Consider the following 14,890-nt stretch of genomic DNA (forward strand, 5'->3'; position numbering starts at 1 on the left):
TGTGAATTGCACTGACCATATCAACTGATGAGGTTAAATCCTACACTGCAGACTGCAGGAGCACACAGGATGATGGACTGCTTTTCCAGTAAATGCTATGGCGCTAAAGAGCACATGCAAAAAGCAGAGCTTTTCTACCGATCCTTCGATGGCGCTAAATTAACCTTTCTGTGGTTCTCTTTATATAGCTATCGCCATGTTTTTCCCTTCTAGTCCAGCTACAGAGCTTCCCATGACATTGGCATATCTCATAATCTCAAGACACCACGAAACTTGAGTTGAAGAAATTAGCTAGATATGTCTGTGCAGTGTGCTATATTTGGTTAGAGTGGGGGGCATCGGGAAGCACACGGAAGCTAAACAAGCTGCAATAAGCGCTATGTGATGAGGAGTGCGAACGTGACATGCATGGCCTCCTCCCTCACCAAATCTTGTGAATGCTCAATCCCACGGAACAGTGAGGCCTTGGGAATGTGAGATATTAGGAATGCACCTAGCAGCTGCTCAGCGCAGCAGTACGTATGGTCACATGGAGTTTGGTGCTAGGGCATAGGCATGTAATCTGCTAGTACTAGCTATGAAACACCTGATTAAACATGTTCTTCTGCTGTCGTTGCATGTTCAAGAATTCAAGGCACTGAGCCATTTTAACAACAAAACACACATGACTTTTTGTACTGCAGCATCAATTAATGATTGTGAAATATCCAGTTCGATCGGTTTGCAAGGAAAAAAAAGTCGTGTGTGAATTGCATAGAAGTACTGTAGATGCGTAGGTAGCCCTCGGAATATATATAGACAGAGCGCCCCCTAACTTGTTGGTTGCTTTTGATCTCATGGCATGGCATAAATTATCTTTACCAAGAGATGTAGAAAAACACATATTCCGGGTAAAATAGCTAGAAAATATGGCCTAGAACCATAGGAGATGTCATATGCATCCCTAGAATCATAATGCATAATATCTAGGTCTTGTTGAATGTGTAACTCAATGTCTAAATCTTATATATAGAGAAATTTTCTTACTTGACACTAGAACATGACTCAATTCCATTCCTAGATGACTCAATTCCATTCCTGGCTTAAAAAACTTTATGTCCCTTATACCACTACCGGATTTCCCAGGTTTGCCGTGTGCCGGACACAGGGCGAGGGCAAAAAAACACTCGGCAAAACTTTTGCCGAGTGTTACACTCGGCAAACATCACTCGACGAACCCTGACTCAGCAAAGCTGTCTTTGCCAAGTGTTTTTTGTCGAGCACTTGGCAAAAAGGCTTGTCGAGTGCTCAAACCAACACTCAGCAAACAATATTTCAAAAAATATAAAAAAAACCACCGCCGCCGCCCGCCTCCCACATGACGCGCGACGCGCACCCCAGTGGCACCACCCCCATCACCGCCACCCTCCTCACCTCTGCCTCGTACAGCTCCTACAAAGATGACGCGGGCGATGCGGTCGGCGAGGAGGCGCCCGATCCCGCAGCGGCCGTGCTTAGGCGTGGCGGCGTCGGCCTTGGCTGCCAGGCGAAGCTGCTGCCCGACGGCGCCCATGCCGAAGATCCTGCGGTCTCCATACTGCTCGCCGAAGTTGACGCCCTGAGCCTTTGCAGCTGTCGTGCCGTAGAGAGTGGAGATATGGGGCGGCGATGGGAGGCCCATCTTGGCCGCGAGGAGGTCGGGCAGGAGGCGGCGGCGGCCCTCTAGGGTGGCGCCGAGAGAGGGAGGAGAGGTAGCGGCGCCGGGGAAGGAGGGGAGGGGGCGGCGGTCGGGGGAAGGATGGGAGGCCCGTGGAAGGGGAAGGGACGGCGACCGGTTGTTTTATACGGTTTCGAGTTTGCCGAGTGCCCTGATCTAGCACTCGGCGAAGACGTGGCTTTGCCGAGTGCCAGATCGGGACACTCGGCAAAGATGTGGGACACTCGGCAAACCTTTTTTTCTTCTTTTCCTTCTTTTCCATAAGTGTTCTTCAAAATTTGTTCCGATGCACTTTGAAAATACCTTGTCAAATTCACTCAACAATATATATATATATGATTTTTCTACGAATATTATTCCATTATTTTATGCAGTTATAGCTCAAATTCAATTTATATCAATTAAAATTCTATAATTGCACTTAATAAATTAAAATCATCAAACAATTCCAAAAAATTACCAAAATTTCACATGAAACAATCTATGTCTCTATTGCGTATACAAAAAGTTTTGAAGTCAAACCCCAAATCGACCGTCACTTTGACTCCAAATCTTACTGAATCCTTCTCAATGCTATGATTCTTTTTCTGAGATGCTTCGGTTTGTAAACATCATACATGACAAAATGTGTGAAACCTTCTCAATTTTTTACCACAGCCTCCACGTATGATATCGTCACATCATGACAAATCTCATGATTTTCAGACTTCGCTTTTTTTAGAATTTAAAAACCATTATGCCACACGTTCGTGGTTGTGTTTCCAGAACAAGATGTTTGAAATTTCTTTTCATTTCCTGGGTAAGATCTCACACTGGACTCAATACATGAATATCATTTTTCTACTCATTTTATTCTATTATTTGAATCACTTGCAGTTCAAATTTGACTTATAATAAAAAATTTCTCGAAATGCAATAAATTAATTAAATATAGTAAACAGATCCAAAAATATACCAAATTATAACATGGAGTATCACATGTCGTATGTGGAGAGTAGAAAAAAGTTCCAAGATCAGAAGAGGAAAAAACTTATTTGTTTGCTGAGTGCAAAAAAACACTCGGCAAACTTATTTCTTTGCCGAGTGCTAAAAAAACACTCGGCAAAGAGCTTGTTTGCCGAGTGCCAAAAAAAAATACTCGGCAAACCCACATCTTTGCCGAGTGTTTTTTTGCAGCACTCGGCAAAGAGTTTGTTTGCCGGGTGCAATTATTTTGCCGAGTGTTTGCTGAGTGCCCGAAGGATTGCACTTGACAAACCCCCTTGCACTTGGCAAATTCACTGTTTCCGATAGTGTACGACACTGAGTTCTAAGATTCATTCTATATTTGACATTTTTCTCACTACCATCAGTTAAATCGGGTGAAACGACCACAAAATCACCTTATAAAATCATGAAACTTTTTCTAATCATAGAACAAATAGAGATGAACCAATTTTCTTAAAAACTCCAATGTACCTTTGTAGTTTTCAATTCAAAATTCATCAAATTAGGCTACTTTTGAAAATTATATAAATTTTATGGCACTAAAATTGTTTCTAAAAATGATGAGAAAATAAGCAATATTCATCAAATGGGATGTAGTAATTTATAAATTATTTCTCATCATAAGTTACATGTAGAATTATGAGTTTCTTCTTAAATTTCCCATGCTTGATATAATTCTCTATCTAACTTATGCTAGGAAATAATTTAATAAGTTATTGAATTTGATGTTAGGAATATTAGTTATTTCAATAATTTTTAAAAGTATTTTGATGCCATAAATAATTCATATAACTTTCAAAAGTAGTCAAATTATGTGAATTTTAACCCAAGGAGAACTCTATTGACACGCTAGATCAATCACCGTGTCCAATATCCTTTGATAAATTTGCTAGGTGGCTCACAATAAAATGAAGATGCATCTTAAAAACTCCCATAATATAAAATGCTTGATGCTTAAATAAAAGATATACTACTTTGCCACTCCAAAGATTGGCTCTCATCATTTGTCAATTTATCCCATGGTTGTTTACCCAGGTGATCCTATGTGTTCTTGACATGGCCAGTAAGGGCCTGATTGGTTGGGTTCTAATTTTTGCCCAACCAAAACTATGGCATGCTTAAAAATTTTGGCTATCAATTGGTTCATTACCAAAAATTGGCATGCCAATGTTTAGAGCTAAAATTAAGGCAAGTCACTAGAAACTTCTTGAGATTCAAAAGTGTGGAAAATATTGGTTAGCATGCATTGGCACCAAACCAAATGGATACCAAAATTTCTTGCCCTAACTCTGGCATGCCCTAATTTTGGCAAGCCTTGATTTTGACAAGCCCTAATTTTGGCTTGGCACAAATCGGAACCCAACTCATAAAAATAGCAAATTTTGAAGTGGCAGATCATTAGTTTTTCGAAAAATAGGCCAAAAGGCACTACAAGGTTATCAGTTTCGCAAGCCACCCTCATTTAAAAAATATATTGCGACCCAAACCTCTCGACAAAAATACATTTTTCATTCCACCCCTTTCCATTTCATCTAACTTGCACTATCGACCCTCGCCGTCTCCCTCGTCCATAGCGAAGGATTCCCCCAAAGCGAAGCAAACGCCATTAGAAAACCAGTAAGATCCGGCGAAGAATCATAGCGGAAACCAAGTTCACGCGGCGAGAGCTAGGTGCGGGGAAAGGGTCCGATGGATCAGCAACCCCAGGTTATAGCTCCGCCCCTTTTCCCTCTTGTTGCTCCGTGCATAAGATTCGGATCGAACAGTTTGATTCCCCTTCCACCTCTAGGTTTTGGATTGGACTCACGATCGCTTTGGATCTCTGGATTTCTCGGATTGGACAGTTAGTTTGGTCCTGAGTCCAGATTGGGGCTTTCTTTGGACCGCGTCTGGATCTTAGTCGGATAAGATTGATAGAAGAAATTATGAAATTGTTGTCGTTCGGATAGCCGAGTTCGTCATCTGGGTTTATTTTATACGACAAGTTGGTGCAGTTTGATTTTTTTTCTTGGATTGGAGTATTGGACTACCTGTCCACTGCTAAACCATCTTCTGCTTACTCGGGTTTTAGGGGTGTATATGGAGGTAATTACTGATGATAATATGTGTGCTTGTATTGTTTCAGGGGATTACTGAGAACTATGCAAATCCGAAGACATGCTTCTTCCATGTCCTCTTCAAGGTAACCGGCCTGAAGTTTCTGATCTTATATGCAGCAGAACTGTTGCTAGGTTTTGGCTGATTTTGATTATTCCTCTGTTAAGGCAGCGGCATTGGCGTTCTACATACTGTCTGCGCTGTTCGTGAACAACTTCGTCATCATCTTTGTCATCACAGTGCTCCTCGCAGCACTCGACTTCTGGGTTGTGAAGAATGTCAGTGGAAGGATACTGGTCGGACTGCGGTGGTGGAATGAGATTAATGACGAGGGAGAGAGCGTCTGGAAGTTTGAGTGCCTTGATGCAGAGGTTTGCATTTTCCTTCTTGTCGTCCTTTTTTCTGTTATGGTGCAAGTTAAGACTCCTAAATTGAATTAGCCATTTTATTGCAGTCTCTGGCTAGGATGAACAAGAAGGACTCATGGCTGTTTTGGTGGACTCTATATTTGGCTGTAAGTGATGTTGAGGGCACTCTTTTACATCTAATGCATATGGAAAAGAACCATATGAAGTACTATTAGATGAATTTTCATGTTTTAAGTTGTCTGCTTCAAATCTGCATGCTGGGTGCATTGAAAAATTGGAACTGAACATAAAACTATCAAAATAAATATGTGGCAGGTTTGTGAGAGGACTGATCTAGTGATGCATATAAAGTGCTAATTATATTTCTTACTTGCTGATGAGGCTCAAAGGAATTCTGGGAGATGTTGGTTGTAATTTATTGGTGCATGGTTATTGACTTATTGTACTCCTGTGTATCCGAGGAAAAAAATGTGCATGATTATTGTAAACTTTATTTCCTTTGAATGCTGGTAGCTCTGAAGTTTTCCACCAGAAAAGAAAAGGAGCTGAAATCTGGGTATGCGTAGATGTGCTGTAGCATTAGATACCTCTTCAATTGAATGCAATAACTTCCTATGTCCTTAGCGCAGGTTGTATAACTTTGTTTCTTTTTTTTTTGTTTCATTATACAGTACGAACATATGTCTGATTTCCACATATTGTGCTAAACCAGTTATATACTTCACCGATCTTCTTTCATCTACAAAAACTGTAGTTTAGGAAAATGTGAAAACAAATGTTACTTTGACATAAAATTGCATGGGTTGGAACATAACATGAATTGAGTGGTATAACATGGCAAACAGTAGTTGTGAGGCCTTGGCTCAACGGGCCAGGCTCAACGGGCCACACACCCAGTTCCCGTGAGCCCACTTTTATAAAGTACTGTGCAAAGCCTAGCAAGTAGTAGTAACTAGCAGGCTTGGTCTCTCCAGAGTGGAGTTAGGCCTGAGCTGATCTGGATGCTTGGCTATTACAGTGGGAACGGAAGTTGGGGTCATATCTTATCCTGATACTTAGGCAAAGCAAGTGTAATGTCCAAACTTTAGAATCATTGCATCTACACTGTTTATGAATATTTTGTTTGGGAAATACAGTTAGGATTCATAAGAACATAATTTCAATTCATCATTGAGTCCTTGACTCCTAGCTAAGTTTAGGTATGGGAATTCAGGAAGCACATTCTGCATATCCCATACCATGCAAAGAGATTGGTATGGACACTAGGAAAAATATCAATTAAGCACTGCCAGGTCATAGTTCTGTTTTTTGCTGCTTTGGGGGTAAAATGGACTAGTTGCATCATTGTAATGTTTTCTTTTACTTTTTTCATGTGTATGAGTGCGCATGTGTTCTGAACTGTTTCATTTTCATACAGGATTCACAGAACATCGTTTGCGTAATTTGGAATTAGAACAAATTTGAAATAGAGTGCAGTTCTTGTGAAAATAGATTAAATGGGAGGTAGAGAGGTGTAAAAACAATACGGCAAACCTCTGATAGTTATCATATTCATATCCATTCCCATTCCCATACATATCTTTGAGCTTAATATGTTTCATTTGGTTAGTAGTTCTTCATAGAGCTTTTCAACATGTTTTTAGAATGTTTGTAAAGCAACAATACATCCCATATTTCAGGCTGCTGCATGGATTATTCTTGGGATATTCTCGCTCATCAGACTTCAAGCAGATTACCTTCTTGTTATTGGAGTTTGCTTGAGTCTCAGCATTGCAAACATTGTTGGGTTCACCAAATGCAACAAAGGTGTGTATTCTCGTGTAAAAAGCACATTCACTTGAACCCTGTTGAAGGATGTTGTGGTTGCTTGATTTAGCAATTTAGAAAAGTTGTGATTATTTAATAAACCACATGAATTTCCTATGAATTGGTCAAAGCGGAGTTGTATGTTTTTTCCCTGTAGAAACAGAGCCACAACTTCAAAACTTCGGTTTAACTATTTGCAAAGTATGATTCCATGTAGCAACATAGGTTGTTCTCGTGTGGATCTGTTGCCATAGCCTGACCATTAAGCTATCTTTCTTTTGCTTTCATACCCTCACAGACATACATCCCCTATCTATAGATACATCATACATGCCGTCTTGCTGTTACATGCTGTCAGCTTCAGACCTAACATGTAGCTAATTAACATCTCACATGAGCTATACACAATTTATTGGGTCGTCAAAGATGTTAGGCTACTTCAATGGCATTACATAGTTAAATTGTGCCTGTAATGATGCAATATTACGTACCATTATATCTCTCTAAGCTACTGCTTCAAAAGTTTTGTTTAACTATTTGCAAAGTATAATTCCAAGTAGCAAAGTAATGTGGGTTGCTCTTGTGTGGATCTGTTACCATAGCCTGAACAAGTGAACCCTGAAGCTATCATTCTTTTGCTTTCGTGTGTAATGCTACATTGATCAGCTTATGTGGTTCATTCTTTAGCCTGTATGTTTTTATAGTTAAGTAAATAGTCTTGTTCTTATGGCACAGCTATCCCAGTTTATATAGCATGTGGCTGATTTCACTGGAGCGCCCCTCTCTGAAATACATCTCGTATCAATGGATACATGCTATCTTGTTACTTCACGCTGTCAGCTTTAGACTTAATATATGTAGCTATCTAACATCTCACATGATCCACTTTATTGGGTCATCAAAGATGTTAGGCCACTTCAATTTCATTACACTCTTATATCCATGCCTGCAACGATGCACATGTTACACATCCATTCTAAGTACTGCTATGGTTACATTGCAGATGCCAAGAAGAACATCCAGGATTGGACTAAGAATGCCCTTCTATCAGGGAGCGTCAGGTCACATCTGCAGTCAGCATTTGGTGTCTGAACTCTGAACACCTATGACATAGTGTCACGTATAGTGCTGTACAATTTACTGATAAGATGATGACACATTTTCATTTTGTTCATTCTACCTAATTAATTGCCGTACCTATACATTGCTCTGCCCCCCTTGATGCCCTTGGCATCGTTTGATCTTCTGTTTCCAAAGATGATGGTTTTGACTATAGTTACATGCAGAATAGCTCACCTCTCGGTAGTCGGCACTCACTAGCTCCTGAAGTACTTAGAAGCTGGTTTGGCCTTCTCATTGATGGTGTTGTGTTGCTACTTAGCTGCAAAATCTTCTGCTTGTGATGGAATGGGTACATATACAGTTACACCGGCGATTCTTGGTCACTAGAAACGTTCTGTGCTATACCGGAAGCCCCTTTTTTTAGTGATTAGACTGTTGGACTGTAATTTTGAGCTGTTTCAAAATGGGCAACGTCAGAGCTGAAGTTAGCGGACTTCAGATGCTGCGACCAAGAAAACTCTGCTTGGTCACGGTCAGGCAGCCCAATTTTTCTGCTTGCTCTAGCTTTTGCTTAGAAAAGGAACTGCAAAGTTTTGCGAAAACCAAGAGGTCTTTCCAACAACCACTTGCAGCTGCATCAACTGCATGGCCTCATGGAATCTGTATGAATGAATACTTACCTACTGAATACCTCTCAAAGAAAACAAAAATATGCCAAGACAAATATCCCCGCGATTCTTGGTTCTAGAAACTGAAACATTCTCAGATTGCTGCGACCAAGAAAACTCTGCTTGGTCACGGTCAGGCAGCCCAATTTTGTGCTTAGCTTTTGCTTAGGGCCTGTTTGGGAAGGGGTGTTAAAGTTTAACAGGGGGTGTTTGGGGTGGTCTACTAAACTTTAACATCTTAGGTTAGAAATGACAATTATACCCCCACTCCCCCCTCCTTCCTCCTCTCTCTTCTTCTATTCGTGCTTCCTCTTGTGGCGGCGGCACTCCGACGGGGGAGGCGGGGGCGGTGCCGCCACCCTCCGCGCCGCGAAGCCGGCGCGCGCCGGCGTCGTGGCCGCGAGGGTCGCCAGCGACGTTGGGAGCAGCACGCGGCACCAGAGGTCGTCGCCGCCGCCGAGCTCGACGGCGTCCGACGCGATATACATCGACCCGCTCACGACGATGGTGGAGGTGGGCCGGCACCGGCCGCAGAGCCCCGACCTCCGCCCGCTCGTGCTCGTGAAGCAGCTGAGCCTAGACCTCCGGCCGTTGCCGCCGCTGAGGCAGCCGGCGACGCAGCCGCCGCCCCCGCCACAAGCGAATCCCCCACGGCCTGCTCGTCCGCCACCGCCCCCACCGCCGCCGAGGCCGAGGCCTGCTCGTCCGCCGCCGCCCCCACCACCGCCCCCACCAGCTCGTGCAGATCGAGGCCGGCAGCCTCGCCCGCGCCCGCGCCCGCGACAACCCGCCGCTCGCCGCCCGTGCGAGGCCACCCGCGCAAGGCCGCCGCCCGCCGCCCGCGCAGGAGCGGCGCGGACCTCTACGGTGACGTGCTCGAATCCGTGGTGGAGCGGGTGCCCGCACCGGACCTCGCCGCCGCGGTGCGGGTGTCGCTCGGGGCGATTGCGGGCGTCGCCGTGGTGGCCCCCCGCGTGTGGAGGTCCGCGAGGGCGGCGGGTGGACGGCCTGCAGAGGGCGGTGGAGGCCTCGTTGGAGGCCGCGCCGTGGATCTGCGAGCGGGGATGGCCGGCGGGAGGACGCGACGCGGGAGGGAGAAGAGGGACAGCGGAGGAGAGACGGGGGCAACCAGGGAATAAAGTGGGAAGGGGACCACTTTTAACACCTTTAGCAAATTTTAACACCCTCTTGAGGTGTTAAAGTTTTTGGGGGTGTTAAACTTTAACACCTAAGTTTTAACACATCTGTTTGGATCTCAAAGTGTTAAAAAGTGTTAAAACTAGGGTGTTAAACTTTAACACCCTCAATCCAAACAGGCCCTTAGAAGGAACTGTAAAGTTTTGTGAAAATCAAGAGATCTTTCCAACATCCACTTGCAGTTGCACAACTGCATGGTCTCATGGAATCGGTATGAATGAATACCTTACCTACTGAATATGTCTCAAAGAAAACAAAAACATGCCAAGACAAATATACTCGCAGTGCCTGAGACTAGTCTTTTCGTCTTTTGGTGTTGTGATCTCGCTTCTTTATTTCTATTTATTTCTAGACGAAGGTCTGATTTTTCGTTTTTTACCCTTTTCCTCCCTATAAGAATTCACACGCACAATGTTCGTTTCGTTCCTACCGTGTGAACATTTCCTGGAAGTTGGCTGCCCTTGCAATATAAATCTTTGATATTTGTTCGCCCCAAAAGTGCTTCAGAATCACAAGAATCGCCACGAGCGACGTCCCGTGTGTGCTACTGTAGATATTTGATGCGTCGTCCCAAGATAAAACCGTTCCCCAAGACAAAACACACGACGATTATTCACACGTTTTTGGGGTCACTGAAAGCGAAGCTTTTCTTTTTTGAGTTTGTATGCAAAATCCCAGCAAATTTGTGAAATCCAAGAACAGTGACCAGACCACGGCTCTTAGCCAAGTCGCTGCGTCCCCAGCGTTATCGATCCGCGTCGGACGTTATCCGTGTGAGCCCCGGAGACACAAGCCTCTGAACATGCAGCAAACATTTTTGTCCTCTCTCAGTCGGAGGTCGTTCTCACCTGAATTTATATTACTTATAATTTCCCATAATTTCCTTGCCACAAAATTTGTCACGCGAAATCGTTTATGGGCACATGATGAAGGGCTAATCCTTTTTGTGCCAAGTTTCGCTGTCACACCGTGTCATTTCTGAGCTTTTCTGTTCCAAACAGGTCGCTTTCTTGTCTCTCGTCCACATTTTTTTCAATTTATTTTCTGGTAGAAAATAGCATTTCGGTAAGCGAATACTTGGGAAATCTTGTTCTCACGAGTGTCCAGCTGGTCAGCTTCGGTTCTTGAGCAGAGAGGACACGTAGCACAGAACATATGGCTAGGAGAGAAAGACTGTGCGTCTGTGCGGGTAGGAGAAAGAGTCCACATGGTCACAAGTCAGACCCAAGCTGGACGCCCTCGGTGCCGCCTGAAGGAAAAGGTGTCCAAAATGCCAGCCACGCCATGCCATAAAATTTCTTTCTTTACTTTTTTATTCCTGTTTTTGGTTATGCTTTGGGGCTAGCCATTGTGGGCCAAACTCAGGTTCAGAATTCTTAGAAATGGCAACAGAACATGCATGAAGTGGGGAAAATTAAATTCATTTCCCCCTCTTTTTTGGATTTTTTTGTGCTAGGATTCTGAATTTTGGGCCCACTTTTGGCATTTGCCGATGAAGCAAAATGTCTTGGCTGGAGAAGGCTGGTGCCAGCTAAAGAAAAGGTCTCCAAAATGCCTGCCACGTCAACCGGCCTTATCCACTTGAAGTTCTATCCGGTTTTCTTCTTGGTGGCCCCTTATTTTTTTTGGCTTGGTGCTAGCCAGTGTGCCAAAGTTCAAATTCAGGTTTCTCGCCAACGGAAAGAAAGAAATGTGACTTCAGATTTAGATGACTCGACTGGAAAATACTTTCTGAGCATGTATCTAAGGGGGCTGGGGGGCTCCAATTCCTCTCCAGGTGTGCCCTTCCCTACTGGACGTAGATCAACGAGAGGAGGGAGAGAAAAAAATGAGGGAGAGGAAGAAAAGGAGGAAGGAAAGACTCTTATGTCATCCTGCTTCCGTCACCATATAGAATCGTTCGAACCGCTCTATTCTTATCAGCAATAGGATCATTTGTATGCATAGCAATGTGCCAATATCCCACAATATAGGAGACATATCCTAAACACATGACCAAGTATATTAAAGTATGTTGATTTCATAAATTTGATTATTATATATTAATGAAAGATATAGATTATGCGTGCACTATCGATCCTACCATGTGGGCACATGCGGTGATCAGTTGTGTGTCCAAATCCCTCTGTGCTCAATGGGACAGGGGTGACACGTTACCAGCCAAAGTCAAAAAGGGAAAGTAAACTAACGTGTCTCTGGATCTATGAAAGGTAGGGTGAGTTGAACAAAGTCAGGTTAGATTTTGGTAAATTGTTGGAAGTCGCCAAGTGGAGTTTGTACATTTGGTGAAACTTTCAAAACCGGTATTTTATATGCACGGATGCATAAAATTCACTGAATTGGTATTTTATATGCACGGATGCATAAAATCCACCGCAATACTGATTCTGCGCTCGTTGGTGACACACGCAGGTTCTGCGAAGCTTCATCCGACGGGAGACCACCCACATGCATGGGGCCCGCATCATTCACTACTCCTTCTTCCTTTCTAAACGTTCATGCGCCACACTCTCTCTCTCCCCTCGCTCTTCTCTCTCGCATGACTCGGTGGCAAGCCAGAAAGGCCGGCACGTTGCGGCTATCGGCACGGCGAGGTGTGCGGCGACGACTCCGGAGGGTGGTTTTGCCGCCACCACAGTGAGGGCTCCTCCTTCCCCTTCTTTGAGTACAATGGTTTTAAAGTACAAGGTACTTTCCTTTCTTATTTTGCTTATAAAAAATTAAATAGATTTACATATAATTAAAAAGAGTATTATAGTAATTTGTCATTAATTTTTTTTTACTTGATCGCATTAGATTGAAAATTTATACAGCGCGGAACATTTCTTCTTTACAGAAAAGAGACGCGTTATTGTGAGGAAAAAGGAAGCGGAAAGTCGCAAAAGCGCATGTATACGGTACGTATGTATTTCGCCGTACGCGAGGATTCTTTTCTCCCTCCTAGTTTCCTACCGACCACCTTATCCGCCCCATATGTGTGTCCGTTGCTCAGCTCCGTGGACGCCGACCGTAGGGCCCCACATGGCAGTCTCGTATACCCACCACGGCACCGCGTCCAGTGGGTAGACAAGACCTTTCAGTCACTGCAGGCCACTGGACTTGTACAGTACATAACTACAATTTAATAATACAAAAAAATTAAAACCATTCGAACGATGTGGACGCGCGGCGGATTCTGATCCGTTAGATTCACATCTAGAGGCTGGATCTGCTCCTGGTAAAAAATATCGGCCGATTATTAAACGGCTCACGGCTTCGGGGCGCGAGCGGTGGGCGGTGCACAACAGCACGTGGGAGGGACGGACTGGCTTCAAAAATGCTCCGTGCACACGCTGGGTCGACAGGATAATGGCTTACAAGTGGGCCAACAGGTTCCTCTTCTCCGACACGTCTTTCAGTGGACCCACGCGTCGGTGAGAGCAGACGGGCACGGGATGGGAGCGTGGTGCGTGCGGGGTTTCTACCTGCCGGCGGCTAGCTAGCAAGCAGCGATCGCATCGTGACGGTGGCGTGCGCCTCTTTTTATTTTTCCCCCCCGACACGCTTTCGGTTACTAGAATTTTTTTTTTCCCCTCCGTATAGTATTTCCGATACGACGGGTCGCGGCATCCCGCCCGCCGCACGAGATCTGTCCGCGGGCGCGCTCTCGTCTTTCCTGGAAGGGCGGCTCGGTGTGGCTGAGGTCTTCGTTGTTTTCCAGGGGTGCAATGGTAGGAATATCCTCTCTTCATTTTCGCCCCTATAATGTTTCGATTTTTTTTTCGCCCCTATACGTTTTCTGACACTGGGAAAAAAAGAGGAACTTGGATTTCTGATCCTAGAGTGGAAAGGAAAGGAACGTGTACCCAACACGATTCTTAGGAGGAACTTTTGATAATTGTCCTGGTTCTCTATGATCTTTTTTATATGTTCTTATTTCGATTCATCCTATTTGATTCTTTTAAACAAGAATTTAATAAAATAGAATTGAGTGCAAAAGTCTCTCCACGATGGACACAGCCGTGTTTTGTTTGTGCCACTGTATTGGAAGTTTGGCACCCTTCGGAATACATGGTGCTCGGAAATAAATCACACATCAAGTTACGTGTTTATTTTTCTTGAAGAGAATTAGCACTTGTTTATTTTGAATACATGTCTTTCTAACACCAAGACTCGTTAACATTTTATGCCTTTTTGTGCGTGGAAACTAGTATCATTAACTTAATTCTGTCTTTCTCACCTCCAAATATCATGAAGACTTTCCCACCCATATTTCTCAAGTTTACTATGCTCATACTGACTGTGAAGTAGTGCCACTTCATTTCAACTTTGGACTAAGGGACACTCACCTATCTCCATTCTAAAGTGGAGAAGCAAACGTCATAAAACAAAGGGTAGTGGTTGAGAACTTGAGATAAGTAGGTGCAAAGCTAAACTGAAGTTTGTTCACTAAAAAAGCATGAAGAAGAAAAAACAAATGATGCTATGCTTTTTTCACATAATTTGAGTGAAATGATACCCTTTTCAATAACAAACCCTACTAAGCTAAAATGAAAGGCGGACTAAGGCATATCAATGCCAAACAACAAAAGTTAAACAAATGCCATTTTCTTGCTGTTCATATTCTTGGACATCAGAAAAGAATAACATATGCATCATAAAAAACACCCACATAATCCAATAGGGCGTATAACCCACTGTTTTTTTTTGCATGAGAATATGTCACCAATCACACATATATGAAGTTCATGCACTGACTGTCTAAAAATAGAACATCGTTAATTACTTAGTTGTACTGCAAGAAGACATAAATCAATCAAAATAATACACGATTCCCACGATGGTAAATTCACCCATCCCTAAAATCTAAAGAGGGGCAATGACCTAATTCAAATTTCCCCATTTAGCCAATGGGCATGGAAAAATGAAAAAAGCTTTTAAAAAACATGCACTTTAAAACCAGGGTGGGTCCCACCAACTACCTTCTCCGATCTTTATAAAAGCCCGCCCCCACCCCGCTCCCCCTTCCA

General features: G+C 43.6%; 1 protein-coding gene and 1 pseudogene across 1 annotated transcript; one reads left to right on the forward strand and one right to left on the reverse strand.

Annotated features, from left to right (window-relative positions):
* Positions 1–1,314: 1,314 nt before the first annotated feature.
* LOC117856249 (uncharacterized) lies at positions 1,315–3,741 on the reverse strand (annotated as a pseudogene).
* A 457-nt stretch (positions 3,742–4,198) lies between these two features.
* Positions 4,199–8,156, forward strand: LOC117859256 (Golgi apparatus membrane protein-like protein ECHIDNA). The gene is made up of 6 exons (XM_034742468.2): positions 4,199–4,390; positions 4,809–4,865; positions 4,948–5,151; positions 5,235–5,294; positions 6,828–6,954; positions 7,958–8,156. Exons 1-6 carry the CDS (start codon positions 4,373–4,375, stop codon positions 8,044–8,046), a joined length of 555 nt encoding a protein of 184 aa, XP_034598359.1. The 5' UTR covers positions 4,199–4,372; the 3' UTR covers positions 8,047–8,156.
* The last annotated feature ends 6,734 nt before the right edge of the window (positions 8,157–14,890 follow it).

Source organism: Setaria viridis, chromosome 5 (genome assembly GCF_005286985.2).
Source record: "Setaria viridis chromosome 5, Setaria_viridis_v4.0, whole genome shotgun sequence".
Taxonomy (NCBI): Eukaryota; Viridiplantae; Streptophyta; class Magnoliopsida; order Poales; family Poaceae; genus Setaria; species Setaria viridis.

What these genes read in the sequence shown, in the direction of transcription:
- LOC117859256 (XM_034742468.2), top strand. An exon ending in TCTTCCATGTCCTCTTCAAG is followed by an intron (nt 4,866 to 4,947) that starts GTAACCGGCCTG and finishes TCCTCTGTTAAG; the next exon opens with GCAGCGGCATTGGCGTTCTA. An exon ending in GGTGGACTCTATATTTGGCT is followed by an intron (nt 5,295 to 6,827) that starts GTAAGTGATGTT and finishes CCCATATTTCAG; the next exon opens with GCTGCTGCATGGATTATTCT.